Source organism: Hoplias malabaricus, chromosome 5, assembly GCF_029633855.1.
Source record: "Hoplias malabaricus isolate fHopMal1 chromosome 5, fHopMal1.hap1, whole genome shotgun sequence".
NCBI classification, from domain to species: domain Eukaryota; kingdom Metazoa; phylum Chordata; class Actinopteri; order Characiformes; family Erythrinidae; genus Hoplias; species Hoplias malabaricus.
In genome coordinates, this window is record NC_089804.1 from 41,887,961 (window position 1) to 41,908,672 (window position 20,712).

A 20,712-nucleotide genomic window follows, 5' to 3' on the forward strand; every position below is an offset into this window, starting at 1 on the left:
ACTTTTAACTTTCCCTTTTGTCACCTCTGGTAATCAAACAAGTGAGACAGACTCTAAGGGTTACTGCTGGTTTGGACAGACTCTGTCTAAGAAACTCAACTCCCCGATGAGGTCTTAGTCTCCTTTTACACGCTGGTGTTAAATGCAGTGGTAGAGCCTCCATATGATCCATGTTTGATACCTCTCATTGGTAGCCATGACACCTTCCTCCCTCTTGCGGCGTTCGTCTTTGCTCTCATTTGCTTTTTAATAATGCACAGAGGCTCACATTTCCTTCCACGGCACTGAAGTGATGTGTCTCTGATCCGTTTGCGTAATCATTCTTCATTTTGACACTTACCATCCACCTTGTGAGAGGCCAGGACTTTATAGGTTTACAGTATATTTGCATAGTTCGTATTTAGTGGCTTCTTACCGTGTAGATGACAAAGCACTTTTGTAAGTCACCCTGAATAAGGGTGTGTGCTACATGCCATAAATGTAAATGTTCAATGTGAGTTGTGACATCCTTTAGGCCAGTGGTAACCAAACCTCTTTTTGCAGGTTTCACTTCCAACTCAAATCAAACACAGGCCATTCCAATATAAACAAGACCGTTAGCTTGTTTAAGTTTTTTAAGGCCATTTCATTATTGGAGCCAGAGTCTGCAGAAAGGTAGATCTCCAACGGTAAGTCTGATGGCCACTGATCTAGCCTCATCAGTGATCAGTTTTTGGAAACAGAGCAACCTTAACACAAACCGCTATCAAATCTTAGGTTCATTCACTTGGACTCACCCTTAACTGACTTGTACCTGACCTTTACTATGATGCTGTTCTCTCACATAATGCAACTTATGTCAGATTCAGTACAGCTCTGAAATATTTTACTTCTGAAAAACATTCAGTACTAAAAGCAAAACAAGCTGAAATCTGATCAGCAATGTTTAGATGCACAGTTTAGACAGAACTCCATGTAGCACAATAGCTATTGTAGCTTAAGATGCCACCCTTTATAAAGATGTATACTTAAAGTTCATTTTATTAAGCAAACTTAAGTAAAATGTAAGTATATTGCAAAGTATTTTATGGTGTAAGTATACAAATAACAAAGTAATTATATACTGGTAAACGTACTACTTCAATATTTCTTGGAACTAAACTTTGAGTATACAACTACTTTACATCTAAGCTTTGTTTTGAAATTCATCTATAACAAACCAGTACATTAATACACGTTACTAGTTATATACTTTTATCACACTTATTACTTAAAATGAATAATCATGGTGAAAATGTACCTATTTTACTAAATGACCATTCCATGTATTCCTAAATTGTGTACAGTTAATATGTGGCAAACCGTAAAAAGTACAGCCTGACAGGCTAATAAAGCAGTCTTAAAACATTTCCATACTTAAAATTTAATCCTAATCCTAATCCTAATTCTAATTCTAAATGAACCTAATTAATGCAGAGTCCATAAAGTTAGACAGGTTTGGATCTTTATTTTTAACAGAAACTCTGCTGTCTTTATAACTCTTTGGATAAATATGAGAAATTTTGAGTGTATGTTGTGAAACAGTGCCCCCAGTGGATGGGAGCTCTGTTTCTGTGATCATTGTTGAACACTGTGTACAGATTTACCGATGTATTATTAATGTTAAGGTGATGTGTTAAGGTTATGTGCCAAATATATTCCAACTTTTCTGTATAAGGCAAGAATATTTAATTATATTTTCCTTAGTATTTCGCTGATAAGTACGTAAACTAAATGTAAAGTATACTCTCTTATTTGTAAAAAGAAGTATAATAATAGGACACTTGAATAAACTTTTATTTTTGTAAGGGCAGCTGTATTATTAGTAACTTTAAGGTTTAATATTAACTCTCCAGCTGGATTAGACACTGCAATGCTTTATTATCAGTACAAACTACAGGCTGCGAACAAACTGATTCAGGCTGTTTTTTTCTTTCTTTTTAATATTGTATTTACTGTTCATAGTGTTTCACTTCTCTCATTCAGAGAGATTTCTTTTCCTTAATGAAAGTCTTGTGCTGAACTCGGCAGGTGTTTTACTTTGTACACTTCAATGCCTGCTCCTAATGATAATTCTAAATTACGTTTTGATTTGAAAAGGACCCTGGAGACTTGAGACTCAGCTCAGACTCCTGTTAAATGACTTGTGAAGTTCTCTGTCAGAGAACTGCTTTTTGCAGATTATTTTTGGGAGATGGACCACTTCTAACTTAGTGGTGACACTGATGTGTACCAACACTTTGGCACCAGTTACACACACTACCACAATGGCTGACAAATTCAGCGTAACAACAGATGGGCTATAAGTGAAACTGTGGCCATGTGTTTGACAGCTTTCAGTCGTGAAACCATTAGCGAGGTCAGGTACTCATGTTGGCTGGTTATTTCTAGATTACAAGCACTACTTCAGCCTCAGACTTGTAGATTCCTCACGACAGAGAAAACATTTTTTGGGGACATTTCCTCACTATTTGCTAGCCCTAGTGTTTTTACAAAGCCCCAGTGTCTGAAAATGGGTAAAATGGGTTTCTATGGTAAATCAAACAGTGAATAAAAAGTAAAGGACAAGTTAAACATCAGCCAAATACAAACAACAGTCGTTATTTCCCCTCAAACATACAGTTCCACTTTAAAAGACACTGAGCTTCTGAATGTGAACCAATCAGAGAGAACAGAGTTTTCCCCACAGTTGTAGACATCTTCTTTAATGTTGTGGTGGGCTTTACACCCATCTAGATGATTTATAGCAATGGAGTTTGTGACTTAAAGCTCATGTGATGGTCCAGAGCATCCCATTTAATTTCATATATTTCTGTGGCGTTTATACAAGCTGTGTACACAACTGAACCTCTGTGTCTAAAATGGTTGCCCCTTAAATAACCGAACGCACTCATTATAAAGGGTGTCTACAAACCTTTCAACACACTGTAGATGGCCAGGGAATATTGAAGGTCTGGGTATAAACTGAAATGTCAAATATCTATTCATCTTACTTCACTTTCTGCAGATTAAATAATTTTATAAATATATCTGAGCACACTTCTGTAGATCACTGCATGCTTCCAAAATAAAAATCATTTTGTGAGGACTCTCCCACTCATGAGCTCTGTGGAGTCTCATGAGCAGATTGGAGGACACCCTGGCAACTGGGTTTTATCTTGCGGGCAGTTCTGCCGTGTGTTCCGAGGCCTGCCAGCTCATTCCTGGAAATGAAGGGAGCGACAGCAGGAGGAGGAGAAAGATCCTCACCATTCAAACATAACAATGGAATGAACGCATACATGGATATGCTTGGGTGTATGCACATGTGATTAAGTAGTATGCGTGGGCCCAAGATGGCTACATGCCAGAGCTGTGAAGGAGAAGCAAAATCAAACAGATTTGCACACTACTCATTCCAGACTCTGTACACCCTCATTCAAAAACCTCACTTACAGAAACACCGGGGCTGTGTGAAATCCCTAATGCATTTAAATACAGAACTACTGACCTGTGTTTAAATTAACTCTATATCAAGGAAAGACATATACTCATCTGCCTTAGTGTACGGTGGGTCCGGAGCCTACCCAGAATCACTGGTGCAGTAATGAGTATACAGAGTATATATATTTACAAAAACAATCCATGAAGATGGTTTTAAAGTTACTGTCTGTGATTGGATGCAGGTCAAACACAAGGAAACAACAGTCGAATGTTGATTTTTGTTTCATTTGTTGACATATATTTTTTTGGAACTAAAGCTTGTATCTTTCTTCGTAGCTGGAAAATGACAGCATCTGCTAACCACAAAGAGGAAAGCAATGCACTCTGAACATGTGTCTGTCTGTGTGTGTGAGACACAGATAGAGTGAGTGGTTGCAGCCTTGCAGCATGAACCAGGAAGACTGCTCTATCTCTAAAAAATGAAAGACACAAATTAGAGCGCAAACAGGAAGGAGTGACTGGGAGGCTAACTGACTCGATAAGTCCTGCCCCCCACCCCACACACACACAGATAACGAGAGATAAAGTGAATTCTGTTGAACTGCAGCTGAAGCTCCCCTGTAGCTGCAACACCCTTGAGGTTCCCACCGCACAAATAGCATACACTTTGAATGCATGCAAATTTGTGTGTGTGTGTGTGTGTGTGTGTGCGTGTAAGCGTGTGTTTATTGTCTGTATGCATGAGAGACAGGAAAAGGAAGTCTATGACATACAAGAGTAGACTGTACAGCAAAGTCAAGGTAACTGAAACTCCTCTAAGGCTCCCCCAAAAAACTCAACATCCTGAAGCATTATATCGTCACTGTTGCGTGAAAACCTTGCCAAACTATTTTTTAATTATGACATTTTGAAAACAGCAGCCACAGTTTTAATTGCATTAATATTGTTGAAAAGACCATCCATCCATTATCTGTAACCCTTATCCAGTTCAGTGTCGTGGTGGGTTCAGAGCCTACCTGGAATCACTGGGCGCAAGGCGGGAACACACACTGGAGGGGGCGCCAGTCCTTCACAGGGCAACATTCACACATTCACTCACACCTACGGACACTTTTGAGTCGCCAATCCACCTACCAACATGTGTTTTTTTTTTAACTGTGGGAGGAAACCGGAGCACCCGGAGGAAACCCACGCAGACACAGGGAGAACACACCACACTCCTCACAGACAGTCACTCGGAGGAAACCCACGCAGACACAGGGAGAACACACCACACTCCTCACAGACAGTCACCCGGAGGAATCCCACGCAGACACAGAGAGAACACACCACATTCCTCACAGACAGTCACCCGGAGGAAACCCATGGAGACACAGGGAGAACACACCACACTCCTCATAGACAGTCACCCGGAGGAAACCTATGCAGACACAGGGAGAACACACCACACTCCTCACAGACAGTCACCCGGAGGAAACCTATGCAGACACAGGGAGAACACACCACACTCCTCACAGACTGTCACCCGGAGGAAACCCACGCAGACACAGGAAGAACACACCACACTCCTCACAGACAGTCACCCAGAGGAAACCCACGCAGACACAGAGAACACACCACACTCCTCACAGACTGGAGCGGGAATCGAACCCACAACCTCCAGGTCCCTGGAGCTCTGTGACACTACCTGCTGCGCCATTGTGCCGCCCCCCAAATGTATTAATTTATTCTAAAGCACTAGTGGTTCAAAAGAATCGTCCATCCATCCATCCATTATCTGTAACCGCTTATCCAATTAAGGGTCGCGGGGGGTCCAGAGCCTACCTAGAATCATCGGGCGCAAGGCGGGAATACACCCTGGAGGGGACGCCAGTCCTTCACAGGGCAACACAGACACACACACATTCACACCTACGGACACTTTTGAGTCGCCAATCTACCTGCAACGTGTGTTTTTGGACTGTGGGAGGAAACCGAAGCACCCGGAGGAAACCCACGCGGACACGGGGATAACACACCAACTCCTCACAGACAGTCACCTGGAGCGGGAATCGAACCCACAACCTCCAGGTCCCTGGAGCTCTGTGACACTACCTGCTGCGCCATTGTGCCGCCCCCCAAATGTATTAATTTATTCTAAAGCACTAGTGGTTCAAAAGAATCGTCCAAAATATTGGAAATACACTCAATACTGAAATTTTGGAGAAAAATAAATGTATAATTTAATTAAATATTTAATTCACTCAGTTTAATATGTGTGTCATGGTGTCACAGGTAGTGTCTCTGTCGGCGTTACACGTATCTCCCCCTTTAATTCTTAATCATCTATTCACTATTAACATATTTCACTGAAGTGATAAACACCCTGAGCCTCAGCACCCGAGGCAAACACTGATTTCTAGCAGCACAGTGGACATTTTAAAGGAATCATGGTATGATCTGAGTGAGATGGCGAGCAGAGAGAGCCTGAGGTGGGTGCTAACAGGATTAGCAGCGGTCAGGAAGCCTAGGCTGAGAGCTCGATTGTCTGAGTGACCCGGGACTGGGCATAAAACACAGATCTGTGGCAGGGAGATGTCTCCCAACTCTCATCCCCAGGGAGCCACTGACAGCGAGGAGGCTGCTTGATGGTAATGAGTGAATACAGAGTCGCAAGAAAGACTCCGAAGAGACAAGAGGCTAGTGCCACAGTTAGGCTACTGTTGTGTTCTTTGGAATTGTAACAATGCACAGACAAACGAGGCCAGATGCATGAGCATTTTGTGCTAAGTTTAACAGCAAACTGTTACCTGTTGATGAAGCTACAATGTGTGTCATGGAAATGATTAAAACACAAAAACATATTTCACCCCCTCCAGGGTTTAGACTCCAGACCCACCATGACTCTGAACTGGATAAGCTCTTACAGGCAATGAATGAATGAATGATATCAGTAGTTCAGGAGAGCACCGTTGTCCTCGCAGAAGCAGAAATCCATAGGGTAAATCCATAAAACATTGACATGTCCTACCTCAGAATCATTCGATTAAGGAAAATGCGTGTGATTGTAGGAATATTAGCAGATTCCTAATGTGTTCAATGGCAATGAATGAGCAAAGAGCTTGTTGGAGAGAAGCTGTTGGCTGAATCTGAGGGTTGCTGAGGGCATGAGGGCTGAGAGCAGAGGACTGCACTCGCATGATATGAAGGGAATTAGGGTAAAGCTCTCTGTGAGAACATTATGCACCCACTCTAAACAACAAAGACCAGACAGAGGGAACGTGAAAGAGGTCTCGCAAAGTTTCATGCAAGACATAGAGGAGTCATGACATATTTGGGCGAATCTCATCTATAAATTAGGGGGAAGGAGCAGTGAAGGCATGCGCCCTGGGTATAGAACAATGCACATGGATTTTCAGAGAAATGTGAAGCTAAATAGCCTAGTCATCCTCCTTCTCCAATTAATCCATTTCATCCTGTAGCCAGCGATGGTTCTTTGTAATATTAACTTTTCTCAGAGCTCTGTGTAGGCAAAATGTTAATTTAGAGGAGATTGGAGTTTGCTGTTTCTATTTGAACTGAATTGTTCAGATGAAGAACTGTGGTGCTACAGTGAAGGTATACAACTCTGCATTAGGGACACATACATATAATATATATATTTTTCTTTCTGGATGAAGACTAGCACATCCGTGACACGTGAAGAAGGTCGCCAAGCTGCTAACGCAATGTCCCAGCACAGCTTAACCTGCTCGGAGGGGCGAGATGTGAGGGAGAAGGTTTGGAGGAATGCAAATTCCACTAGTATTTGTAATAAAGCAAAAGCTATTCCATTTCAGATTTTACACAGAACGTATAAATCTCCACATCGTCAAAGTAAACATTTCTAAATGTAAAATAGAGATACTTTCACTCATTGTTTATGGCCATGTCATAGATTCATGGATTGTACAGTACAGGAGGTCCTCTGGTTACGTCAGTCCAGAGTTACGATGTTTCGTGGTTACGACACATCTCCCATTTACTGTATAAAGCCTTGTTTCGACTTAAGTGGTTTTGCGTCATAAACGTCGTAACGCGAACTTCGTGTGTGGTGTGCGCGGCGCGGTGGAAGAATACACGGTTACGCGGCTCGAGACCGAGGAGGATAAGTGCTTACAGTATGTTATTTACGTACAGTATGTACGTATGTTCCGACTTACACCGAAAATCGATTTACGACGCGACGTAGGAACGGATCAACGTCGTAAGTCGAGGACCCCCTGTATTCTCAGAAGTGATGTAGGAATACATCCATTCTGTTTATCGCTACAGTTACCAAATATAAATTTGATTGATAAGTCTAAGGTAAAACTCTGTTATAATCTAACTTTCTGTGCAAGGAAATGTATGTTAATACTTTAATACGGTGGATAACCGTACCCTCTATAACATGTTGGCACAGAGTTGTTTTTGAGCAGGTGTCTTTAGACTATTTGACTTGCTTATCATTTTTGACATTGACATTTTTAATTATTTTATCATTTAAATGAATGTGGAGTAAAGCCTCTGTCAATGTGAATATTTATATTTGGAAGCTGTGGTTGTTGTTTATTTTTTTTGTGTCATTTTGTGTTGTGCGATTAGTGTCTTTTGTTGGAAAACATTATATGTATACACACACACACACACACACACACACACACAAATGATTAAATAAAAAAATCAGGCAAAGAAAATGCATCTTATGAACACATTGTGTGGCCACATCTGGTGCGAAAGAGTGAGCGTCACAAAGTAGTTCCGGCTTGCTTCACATGCCATGATGCTTCTGTTGCAAAACAGGAGCTTGACAGTTGCACCATTCAGGAGCCCCTTTACAAACCTGTTCTGACTGGAAACTGAATAAATGAAAGGGTCTCTGACTATTGTTTCCCTGAGCTGAGCTTCCGGGGAGTCACTGGGGATTGTCCAGCTCATTGATAATGCATCTGTCCTGATCAGCCTGGCTCCATTTCAGTATGCCCTCCCGAGTAGAGCAGCAATCGTAAAGAGGGAGCTCTGGCTCTGAAAGTCACAGTACAGTGATGTCAATCTTAATAATGTTATGTTAGTCCTTTGGAGGACGTCTTTGATGCTTTGCTCTTAAGTGTGTCCACAACAGACAAAAACTGTCACTGTGGTGGTCCCCTCAAAGGTTTATATTCTGTACCTTTAATTAGGGAACATAACTGTGTCTGATTCTATTGTAATTGTAGATTTTTAAATGATGTCGCTTTCAAGCGCCCCATTACATCTCCACCGTTCTATGATGCTGTGCTACAAACATTCACCTCTCCTTCTTTTTAAAACACATTCACACTGTTATCTGTAGTGACAATAATGCACCCGTACCGTACCTGTTATTACTGAGAGTGTAAGATCGAGTCAATGACTCCCTCTAGAGTTGAGCTGGGACATTACAACAACAGGAAAATCGCATATTGCCCCCGACCATTTTTCACCTCACATGGTTAATGCAGGCACATAAATATAGAGGTGAGAAAGGCCATGTAAAGCCAAATGCTGTCCTCTGGCTTCGGTGCATTAATGTGAGTTTACGCTCAGAAGAGAAACTACTCTATTGGCCAAAGCTGACAGCTCTCCATTCAGCTGTTTTCAATCTTCCTGACAGACCAGGCCAGCTGGGCTCTCTCTCATTACTGACAGCTCTGAAATGGAAGCTGTCGGAGGGGGCTAGACATACGCAAGAGAGGGGATGTTACCAGGAGGGAAGAATGGACCAGAGCTGGAATGATATCCGTAACAGAGTCACAGCAATGTAATCCTTTTATAAAATATCTCACGTCACATTGTGTTTATTGAAGTTTAAATGTGTAATTTGTACACTTTAAATGTAACCAACTGTGTGTTGTTGAATACGTTGTGGATGGAGATGGATCCTGACAGGCCCCACATTCTAATGCACTGCATTGCCACTTCATACCAACAGAGGGCCTCGGCTCCTGAGAGGAAATCAAGCGTTTGCTAATGTGCTAAAACAAAACTAGCACAGGAAATGCCTCCTCATTTCTCAGTCTTTTTATTTTACTCTTATCTTTTCTGTGAATAACGCGCAAGCACAAACGTTTACTCTACAATCGGAGGGTGACTCCACTCCTCAGGGTCATTTTTATTAAGAAAAGGAGTTGGGAGTCTGGGCTCAGATTTAGATTAAACAATAAATACATTCTATTTTTGCAGATGGATATCTATTCAGTGTTTATTTTAGAGAAATTAAGACGTCTGTCTCTGTCACCATAGCCGAAACATCCCTGCAGGCAAATGTTTCAGCAGAAACACAATATATAAATAAACCCTGTTAATTAAGTACAGTATGTTATTGTACTGGGGTGTCTCTGGTTAGGTCTCTATGCATCAGTACTTGTAATACAGTTATTACTAACCCTAACCCGAGCTGATTGTTGGTGTTGAATCAAAACCTCAAGTCTCCAAAAGTCAGGGAAAATATGTATAAATGGGAATGTAAGTTAATGGAACAGTATGTTCTTTTGGACAATGGGAAGAGCAGTCAGTAAAAAAAATGGTGATACAGAGACACAATACAGCACTTCAACAGTGTCTATAGGCCTTTTATGTGACCTGAAATGGGGTAAAAACTAGTATTTATGACTTAGCCACAACAAACAGCCCCTATGTGTTGCCCTTGTTGGATGTAAGCCTACCTTGACTGCAGACGGTGTGGTGTAGGGCCTGCTGGGGGAGTTGGTGTGTGTCGCCTCTGCATGCCTGTCTCTCTGGTTGCAGTCGAGCTGGACAAGACCCTCACACTCCAGGTGACATGTGTAGCTGCAGTCTGTTGGACAGAGACACATACACAACGTCAGTTTCACATGAAATCAAGGTCAAAAATACAGTTAAAAAGAGCCAATGAGGGCAGTGAACTCTTTTTGAAGCTCATAGAAAGCAAGTATTGAGAGAAATCAGTGTACAGTAATGATTCAGCCTGCATTATTAAAGACCTTGCCTTGAGGAAAACAACTCAGACAGAGCTGAAGCTGATCAAATGTAAAGGGAGGGTGATTTTGGAGCTTAATGCCTTATAAATTGGTCACTACAGGTCTGTGATCACCATTTACATTAAGAGCATACTTTTACTTAACTGTGTTATAAAGCACTATCTTAAAAATAGCCCTCACTAGTCCACACTAACGTCAATAGACTGGAAAACACTATTTATATTAGGGGCAATGTATGTTATAGCCACATTATGTTTTCAGCTCCATCTCTGCTATAAAACACAAAGGTGATGGGAGCAGAAGATGGTGTATATATGCAATAATCAGACCTAGGACTCCTGTCTTTTCCTCCACCATATTTCATTTTCATGCTGCCGTTGTGTACCACATAGTAGCAATCAGCTAGAAAACAAACACAAAACAATCTGTCTAGCAGTGAAAGGCAGTCTGTATGTTACCCCTTGCAAAAATGATGGAATCACCATATTTCTGGTCACAGATGCCACACCAGCACACGCTAAATGCATTAAAAGTAGCTCCATTACTCCAGAGAACAGTAATAAACAAAGCTTGGGGGCTGTGTACAATCTGAGCGCACACTTAACATTGGGCACTGAACATATGTGTGCACAACTAACAACAGCAGAATGCAGTCATTTATGCATAAAATGTACAGTGTAGCGGTACTGTCTCCCCCTAGTGGCTACATGTGAAAATACCAGTTGTAAGGGTCAGTCAGCAAGGTGCAGCTCAGTTGTTGGAGATGTGTAATCCTGGTTTATGTGATTTAACAGAACATTGGCTTGGTGGTTTAACCACAGTCCGCCCTGTAGCGCTACATATTGGTGTCATTTCACTAGATGGCGCAAGAGTGCAGAAACCAGAAGAGTGGGTTCATTAATATTTTCAATACAAAATAATGTGACAAATCACTTACAGTGGAATTATTGCCTTAGACATGTATTCATTCATGCGCCTTTCTCTGACCCCTCCACACCCCACTGTTTTATATCATGAGCCTTGTTTATAATCGACATCACTGTAAAGAATGACTACAGGGAATAAGGAACTATAAGGATGTGTATAAACTTGTTAGGTTTAGTATAAATCTCAAAAATGAATCTAATTAATGACTCAAGCTTTTCACAAAATTGATAAAAATCCTTTTAAAATAGTGTTGTAGTGCGACAAGAAACATTTTATTGATGTGAAGGTTAACCCTGGTCCTGAAGCTCATTTCTCCGCCCATTACTGGCCACCAGAGCCTTTTTTGTTTTTCCATTTCACAGAACAAAAGCGCACTCGTAATTAAAGCATTTGTTGTTCTGGAATGCAGGAAATCAGCAGAAAAAGCATGAAGTTTTTACTCTGGCTCTCCGACCCCGTCCTCTACCGATGAGGGAAAGTGCTGCCCTCACAGCCACGGTAAACAAACAACAGAGAGCGTAGGGCTCAGAGCAGCCACAGGCTTCTCATTCACTCATTACTTAGATCTGAGCCGTAACCAAGGCAACAGATCTCAGCAGCTGTGGATATGCTCCAGAACACTGGCCAAGACTTCAGTAAGAAATCACCTTGCAGTGAATCAGCTGGATTCAGACGCTGTGCAAATAAACACACGCACACACACACACACACACACACACACACACACACACACACACACTAGCATGACAGCGTTATTTTAATGATATTCAAATGCACTCCACGACTGAAGAAGTTGGGTGAAATGTGCTTTTCCTGAGAAATAATGTGAATACGATTTAAACTTTGATTATATTCTAAAAGATCAGTAAATATTAATGAAATACAACGGCTAGTGGCATCCGTATCCCAGAATGGAGAGCAAGGCTAAGACTTCAGATAAAACTGACACCCAGCCATGCTTTGTTCATTATCTGCTTTGGAAACACTGAGACACATGAGTGAAAGGAACAGAGAGGGTCAGTTGACTAAAGGAGGGCCTGGGAATGCCTAGAGCACTCCACACAACACTTATCGAGCCCATGGAAAATGAAGGTCACCTTTTTTGGCCAGTCACGGCATATCAGTAGAGCTGGATGGGTGTGAAGAGGAGTACGAGAGTGAGTCCAAAACAAACAGCATAGTGCAGAACCAGGAAATGCGTCTCTGGGAGGAGAGGTGCTTCCGTCCTGCTCTGCCTCTCACCTTCAACCTTAGCAACAGTCCAAACCAGCTGGACCGAGCACACTCTGAATATCAGCTCAATATCAACAATGAAGTTCGGCTGCTGACATCGGTGTTGTGTTAAAGAAAATATTATGAAAATAAGAAAAGAAAAGTCACGTTTTCAGTGCATGTGCACATTCAAACCACAGACGGTTAAACAGGACAATCACGTCTGATTTCTTTGAGTTAAGTCAGAGTCATACAGACTTGTCACAATAACTAGATTATTGATTTATTGGAACACACCACACTCCTCACAGCCGGAGGAAACCCACGCAGACACAGAGAGAACACACCACACTCCTCACAGACAGTCACCCGGAGGAAACCCACACAGACACAGAGAGAACACACCACACTCCTCACAGACAGTCACCTGGAGGAAACCCACACAGACACAGGGAGAACACACCACACTCCTCACAGACAGTCACCCGGAGGAAACCCACGCAGACACAGGGAGAACACACCACACTCCTCACAGACAGTCACCCGGAGGAAACCCACACAGACACAGAGAGAACACACCACACTCCTCACAGACAGTCACCCGGAGGAAACCCACGCAGACACAGAGAGAACACACCACACTCCTCACAGACAGTCACCCGGAGGAAACCCACGCAGACACAGAGAGAACACACCACACTCCTCACAGACAGTCACCCGGAGGAAACCCACGCAGACACAGGGAGAACACACTACACTCCTCACAGACAGTCACCCGGAGCAGGGACTCGAACCCACAACCTCCAGGACCCTGTTGCTGTGAGACTGAGACACTACTTGTGTATATTTACCTTGAGTATACAACCTAAGCTTATTATCAATACTGTAATTTAACTTCAGGCGTGTTTACAACACAAACATAGCTTGATGTAAACAATGCAATTCATCTGCAGGCTACAGTGCAACCTACAATCTACAAACCTACGACCAAGTTCACACAGTACAACTCAATCACAACTGTATAATATGATCTTAGCTACATTTAACACCATTTATTTCAATTTCCAGTTCACAATTTCCAGTTTTATATCGGTTTTCTTTGATATTCTTTGATATACACAGGTGAACAATTGTTTGTCCTGTATGTTGGGTTACCAAGGGAGACATTGATAAATGCCCCCAATAAGATTAGGCAACTTTCTAGTAGACCCTCAGGGTTCTCACCCTAGACCTTGAGGTGTTTGGTAACTAAACATCCCAAAGCCACCCCTTTAACTACACACCCACCCCTTGATTCCTTTCATTGGTCCCAACAAGTACCAACCATATGCTCCAAACTGGCCCTCTCTGTGCTGGATGACCTCAACCTTTATCTGGAGAGAGGATGAGGCTTAGCCCACGGTGCTAATTACTGGCACAATAGGGGTACAGACATTAATGCTGAAGATGAGCAGGGATCAGATGGCTCTTTAAATCTGAAACATGGATCTTGCAGGATCCAAGCCGGGGATGCAGCCAGAGGAAAATCCATTAATCTGTCTGTCGGGACAAAGCCAGGAACAGGGAGTCGAAAGATTGTAAACTGAGAGGTAAGCGTGACTGTCTGCAGTGTGGAGAAGCACTCTCAAGCCATCGATCTGTTCGAACCCCAGAAAGGCTCCCAAACAAACACCGCAATCAGGAAGATGTGGCTCCATGAATGATCCTCTGTGCTCGTGATTTTTTGAGCTGAACTGAAAGCACATGCGGGTCAGATAGGGTGGGCCCAGTCAAGAGGCATGACTCTATGCTGTAAATTTTCCCACAACCACAAGAAAATGTCACTGCCCAGGACGGTCTGCCCTGATGAAGACCAAGTCTCATTTGGGTTGAAATGACAACAGGCCTCCTTCAGTTCAGTGGCTGTAATTCTTTGGTCATGGGTAATTGAACCCAAAGAAGGTCACTGCTCTACAATGAGCCTTGGTGTAATCATCTGAGTTTAAGGGAAGAAAGAAAAACATTTTCTGGACAGGAATTCACAGGTGAAAACAAAAATACACTTAACATGCTTATGCTGCGGTGTGTCACTCTGAAAAAACCTCAAATATTCATTCATAACAGAGAGAGAGAGAGAGAGAGAGAGAGAGAGAGAGAGAGAGAGAGAGAGAGACAGGAGAGAGAGAAAGAGAGAGTTACTGTAATACCCATAAGATGCCACAGGCCTCATCATGTACCATTATACACTCGATTAGGAACGATCACTTTGTATCTACACTCACTGTTCATTTTATCAGCTCCACTGACCACACAGGAGCACTTTGTAGTTCTACAGTTACAGACTGTAGTCCATCTCTTTCTCTGTATACTTTCTTATCCCCATTTCCCTCTCCTCTTCAGCACTCAGGACCCCCACAGAGCAGGTGTGATGTGGTGGTGGATCATTCTCAGTGCTGCAGTGACACTGATGTGGTGGTGGTGTGTTAGTGTGTGTTGTGCTGGTGTAGAGTGGATCAGACACAGCAGTGCTGCTGGAGTTTTTAAACCCTGTGTCCACTCTCTGTCCACTCTGTGAGACACTCCTCCCTCGTTGGTCCACCTTGTAGATGTAGAGTCAGAGACAGTAGCTCATCTGTCGCTGCACAGTGTGTGTCGCTCGTCCTCTAGTCCTTCATCAGTGACACAGGACGCTGTCGGCTGGACGTCGTTGATTCATTATTCTCAGACCAGCAGTGACACACATTAACAGACCGCCTCCACGTCAGTGTGATCGCAGCGCTCCAAATCTCCAAATGTAATCTGCTACTTTAAGAAGAAGAGGGAGAAGAAACACCTTTATAGATCCCCTTGGAAAAGTTGCTTCTCTGCTTTTGACCCATCCGTGGTAGTGAACACACAAACACACACTAGTGAGCACACTAGTGAACTGGTGACCGGCCCCTCTTCCATCTCCCTGCTCTAAAAATCTATTTAATGTGTAGTCTTCATACAGAGGACATATCAGATATTCAACTGATAAGAACAGATACTTCACTTGATCTTAGCCAAAAGACCAAGAAGTGATGTCGAGGCAAAAGCCTTAGAAGAAGAGATGCTGTTCCACATTGGTGTACAACATAATCTTTCAAAATGTGAGGGGTTTCCTGAGAATAAAAGGTCAGCTTCAGCAAATGTGCCTGATAGGTCACCAGGTCAGTCCCTTTACACACCACTTCTCTTTCTGTCATTTCACTTCCCCATCAGAAGTACACACACATATCTGGCAGATGACCACAATGCAGTGGTAGTTTCTGAGCTCTGTAAACTGCAAGAATTCCCCTGCTCTACCTGGAATGCAAGGGGATTCTTGAGGAGTTGAGGAGAATTCTGAAGCCTTGTTGTCCCTTCCCACTACCCATTGACATTTTTGATCTCTCCATCAGCAAATTTCCCACATCAGAGCAGAGGCTGATGGTCACCAGACACCGGCGCTTTTTCGCTGACACCTCTTTCTCTCTCACTTTCTCTCTCTCCAGCTTGTGTTCTGCCTGCGTCAGCAACATTTCTGCCGTTTTGTCCCTGCCAAGTGCCGCAACCTGACCCTGTAACTTTTCCCATAAATCCAAGTCCAAGCGGGGCAAGGATAAAAGGCTTGAATCTCCATCTTGTTGGAGAACACTGTAAATGTGAAATAGTGGCACTAATGAAGCCAGATTAGGTCTTACAATGGTGAATCAAGTCACTGTGTCAATATGCTCATGTCAATGACAAATTCCTTTCACCGAATACAGAGAACAGATGTCCGTTGTAAAAGTGGTGCTGGTAATTAGCAGAAAGTGTTGTGGTAATAGGCTCAACAGTGGTCATATATCTGTCTACCACTATTTAGCTGCACTTGACCTCTGTTTACAAGAAGGTCAACCATCTCAACACCCAAGAACAGGTCTTCATTTTATTAGAGTGTGCAAACTCCACAAAAACAGATGTCTATCCGTGTGTGGCAGCTGACATTAAAGTGTAGAATTGCCATTGTATTTGGGACCTACTCGTTACTCAGACACGCAACTCAAATAAAAACTGTGAGCTGAGGAGCTCAGGCTGCGTCCCAGAATAGTGCCATACACCCTACATAGTGCACATCAAAAAACTAATAATGCAGTACATTTGATGCTAAATCGACAGGGAAACGTAAACCTTATACTTCACTAAAATTATTTTTGACATACAACGCACTACGTCAGTACAGCGGCCATTAATTTAAGATCAACATTGTTCCCTACAGAGAGTGTAGGGAGGCTTTGGGATTCTGCCTTGGCTTCGCTGCACTCTTCCAGGTAAGGAGAACTACTTCATTAAACTTTACACCAAACCAGAGAAGTAATTTAAGACAGAGAGTCATGATAAAACATTTTTACACTCTCAGAGCACAGGGATAAGATTATGTACCCTGTAAACACTGGGGAACAAATGAGACAAAAAATATGTGGTTTGTCTCTTACACATTAAAATAAAACAACAGTGAGATAAGCTTGTATACGGTCTGCGTATGAATAACCCAATCAGATTAATTCAGAAGAGCAGAGAATCGCTTTAGAGTCTGACGTGCTAACAGTTTCCCATTAGATCCAATGATAAAAATGCTAAAGTGGCTAACACATTTTAATGGTCTTTTTCTCCTCATTGTGCTACTCTATGGGATCCTTTACCCTCTGAAGCACAGAACCGGTGGGCATCTATGCTTCTGAGTGTTATATTCCCAGTGCAGGGACAGGAGCTATGGATGACATACATTTATCCACCTTTCCCATTCGTTTACATTAGTGCTGCACTCTGAAACCAGATCGGCGCCTGATATGTCACCCATGAAGAAAAAGAACAAAAACAAAATCACCTGACTGTGACCCATGCTCTTGTGGAAATGCTTTAGACAAAATTTTGAAACATTTATGTGAGGATCTGATGGCATTACAGATGGCATCGTGATGTTGGATCAGTTCTGGTTCGCAAACATTATTCCAAATCCAAAAAGCTACTGAAGAGTACTGTGTCACACAAAGAACAAGTTTAACTGCTTCCCAGCCCAATGCTGGGAACTTTATAGCCCTCGAGCTGACACTTGGCATGATGCATGTTTACGTTAAACTCATGTGCAGCTTCTTCCGAGTGTAACATTTGGTTTTTAATGTTTTTCTCAGGGGAGTAAAGGTGGGTTGTACATAATTTAACATGCGCATCCACAGTGGGTGCAAAATAAAATAGCTGAATGATAGCACAAATAATAATGGGCATCTACAAGCTTTTCAACATATTCAACATACCTCACCTCACCATCAACAGAAGCCATCGTCTGTTTGTCATTTAGAGGTGGACCTTTGTGCTATAGATGTACTGAGTACCAAGAAGCATCCAGTTCATAAACAAATATTGGGAAAGATGGGTGGATTGTTTACCATTTCCTAGTTTACCTTATACTCCTTATACTCTGAGAACACAATGCAATATATACTTTGGAAATTCATATCCATGGATAGTATCTGATAATGAAAATGCTTTCTGACTGTAAAAGATCCAAAATATATTTTGGTGAAAACTGCACAAATCTAATTATCTTTTATTTTATTTTATTTTTTCAAACTTACTGGGACTTTTGATAGATTTAACAGCTTATGAGCAACTGGTGAATTTTACACATTTTACTCAGAATGAGCATCTTTCTGGAATCATTTTTTACTGAAGTAGGACATTTCCATGACACAAGCCTTAACTGGAACATCACCATTTTCTGAGTAAAATCTGGATTCTTTGTATAACTCTTGTGTTAGCCTTTAGCGACTAACCTCTTCAACTCTGTGGGCTGTTAGACTGGCTGGGCAAGCCCCACACCCTCTTATCCACTCTATTTTAAGGGCACACAAACCCTGCTCTGTTCCCATTCAGGCTTCCCCTACATCCCTCTGCATCCCACCTGAGGGAAAAGCCCTCTTTACAAACACAAACAGTGGAGCCAAAGTCAACGGCAAGAGGAATGTTTTATTGGTTACAAGCTGTGTGTTTGTGGCTCAGGAGACTTCAGATTCTCCTAAAAGGAGAAATAGAATGGGTTAAAAAGGAGAAGTCACATACATCTGGCCAAAGCAAAAATGAGAGGGTTCTTAATGTTAATGAGAAACAACTGAGATCATGTTTTCAGTTCAGTTGCAGATGAGTGTTTCTATCTGAGCCCAGTGCAAGACTTCACTAAAACTAAAGAGGAGACGAGTGAGGTTCCTTGGCTCTTTTTCCAGGAAAAATATCTACAGCAGGAGACCATAGTCTCATTTGTCTGTCCGTCTGAAATGATTGTTGTCTAGGAAAAAAAAAAACAGAAAGATTAAGGAGATAGTTTTTTCCTTTGCATATGGAATTTCTTACAGATTTAACTGAGAATGTCGTGCAGTTTCGTGGGTTTAGAGAAGTTCCCTAACTCATCCGGACATGCTCATAATCTCTGTAATACCTGCCAAATAAAGGCACCTAGCCTAGATGCTAGCTCAAACACAACAGGTTTGCTAAATTTCTCTTTCTTGCTTTTCTTCACTTTGTTTTTACCCCCACTTCTTTCCACTTGTCTTCCTCTAAGATTCCAGGGAAAAAACTGGCTCTGGAAAAACAGGGTCAACCCCAAAACAGTCAGCCGTTTTCCAGTGGGACAGGAAGTTAGAGCAGAAACAAAAAATAGAAAACATGACCAGATCTATTAAAATACACAAACCAAAGTCCAAAAAAAAAAATCAAACACAGAACGCTGGATATCCCTCAATGATGACATCCCTCTGCTGAGTGAATGCTAAAACAATGCTAAAACAGCTCAATAATGAATGAAATCCAATGGGGGCTAGTTCGCATGGTTTAAAGGAGGCTTTCTATCTGCCCACACAAGCTTTCATTCATCATGAGCAACATTTGCATTATTTAAGCAAAACTTAAACACCCTTTGGAACTTTTCTTCTCCTCGACTCTGTGGCTTAAAAGAAAGGCAGTATTTACTGTGATAATCACACCCTAGTCTGAGGGTTAGTGTTAAAGGGAATATGGAAGTACACAGACACAGTGTTATGTGGCTTCCAGAGCAGCCCAAATATCCTTAATTGGGAGGGCATTTTTTATGACCTGAAACGCCCTCCCAACATCTTTCCAAAGGAAGTTCTGCAGGCATTGTAGAGAAAATCTAGTTATGGGGACATGTGGATAGTCTTGGTGATGTGATACACGGCAATGAAGAAACTCTTCACAGATATATAATCATTTTATTTACCTCAGAGTTTTCACATTGTCGCTGTCCAATAAAAAAAACATGTATCTCCATTTTTCTCCAGTTTTTATTTTCCTACATTATTTGAACATAGCAACTGTCCTCACATTGTGTGAAAATGTCATGATGAATGGACCAATAGAAACGCTCCAAAATATATATATATTTTTACATTGACCTCCACTGAAAGTTCATTCATTCATTGTCTGTAACCCTTATCCAGTTCAGGGCGGCGGTGGGTCCGGAGCCTACCCGGAATCACTGGGCACAGGCCGGGAACACACTCTGGAGGGGGCGCCAGTCCTTCACAGACTGCAGCACACACACACACACACACACACAAAGTGAAGAAGGCTTATTCCTTCTCCTGTAAAGCTACTGTATTTGGAGATTCATGTTTTTAATTGGACAACAATAATATAAAACGCTCTTTCTCTGAGGGGTTGGTCTTTGGGGACAGCCAAAGATCACCAAAGCGTCACATTCTATTTTCTAAAGCCCTTTAAGCACCATTGTCTTGACTGGTGGGCAATTAAAAATGAGAGCATTATATACATGCTCTTTATGTTGCAGTTACATTGCACCTGTGTCTCTGAGACATAGCTCTGAGCACGTTTCTTTTAAATGATATACTCCAGATATTTTGGAATGAAGAACACAGATGTCTCTGAGATGGAAGTTTGCTATCTGGGGAAAACCTAATAATCTAACATCAGTACATATTCTCACTATAGTTGACACGGATGCTATCAGATCTTCACAGCAATGGTCTGTCATCTAGTCTAAAGCTATACCTGCAGAGTAGAGGCTGTTATTGCAGCCAAGAGGATAAAATATCAAATTATACCCTTGATTTCAGAAGAAACATTGAATGATGTGGTGTCTATACATTTTGGGCCACACAGT

At 42.1% G+C, this 20,712-nt stretch overlaps 1 protein-coding gene and 1 non-coding gene across 2 annotated transcripts in view; both read right to left on the minus strand.

Annotated features, from left to right (window-relative positions):
- Window positions 1-20,712, minus strand: part of rassf5 (Ras association domain family member 5) — a 69,352-nt gene that overhangs the window by 28,686 nt on the left and 19,954 nt on the right. The window contains exon 2 of the mRNA XM_066672773.1: window positions 10,125-10,255. Coding sequence (XP_066528870.1) covers window positions 10,125-10,255 — 131 coding nt within the window. The remainder of the gene's footprint in view (window positions 1-10,124; window positions 10,256-20,712) is intronic.
- LOC136698549 (U2 spliceosomal RNA) lies at window positions 15,415-15,600 on the minus strand. The gene has a single exon (XR_010803125.1). It is a non-coding gene; the product is annotated as a U2 spliceosomal RNA (small nuclear RNA).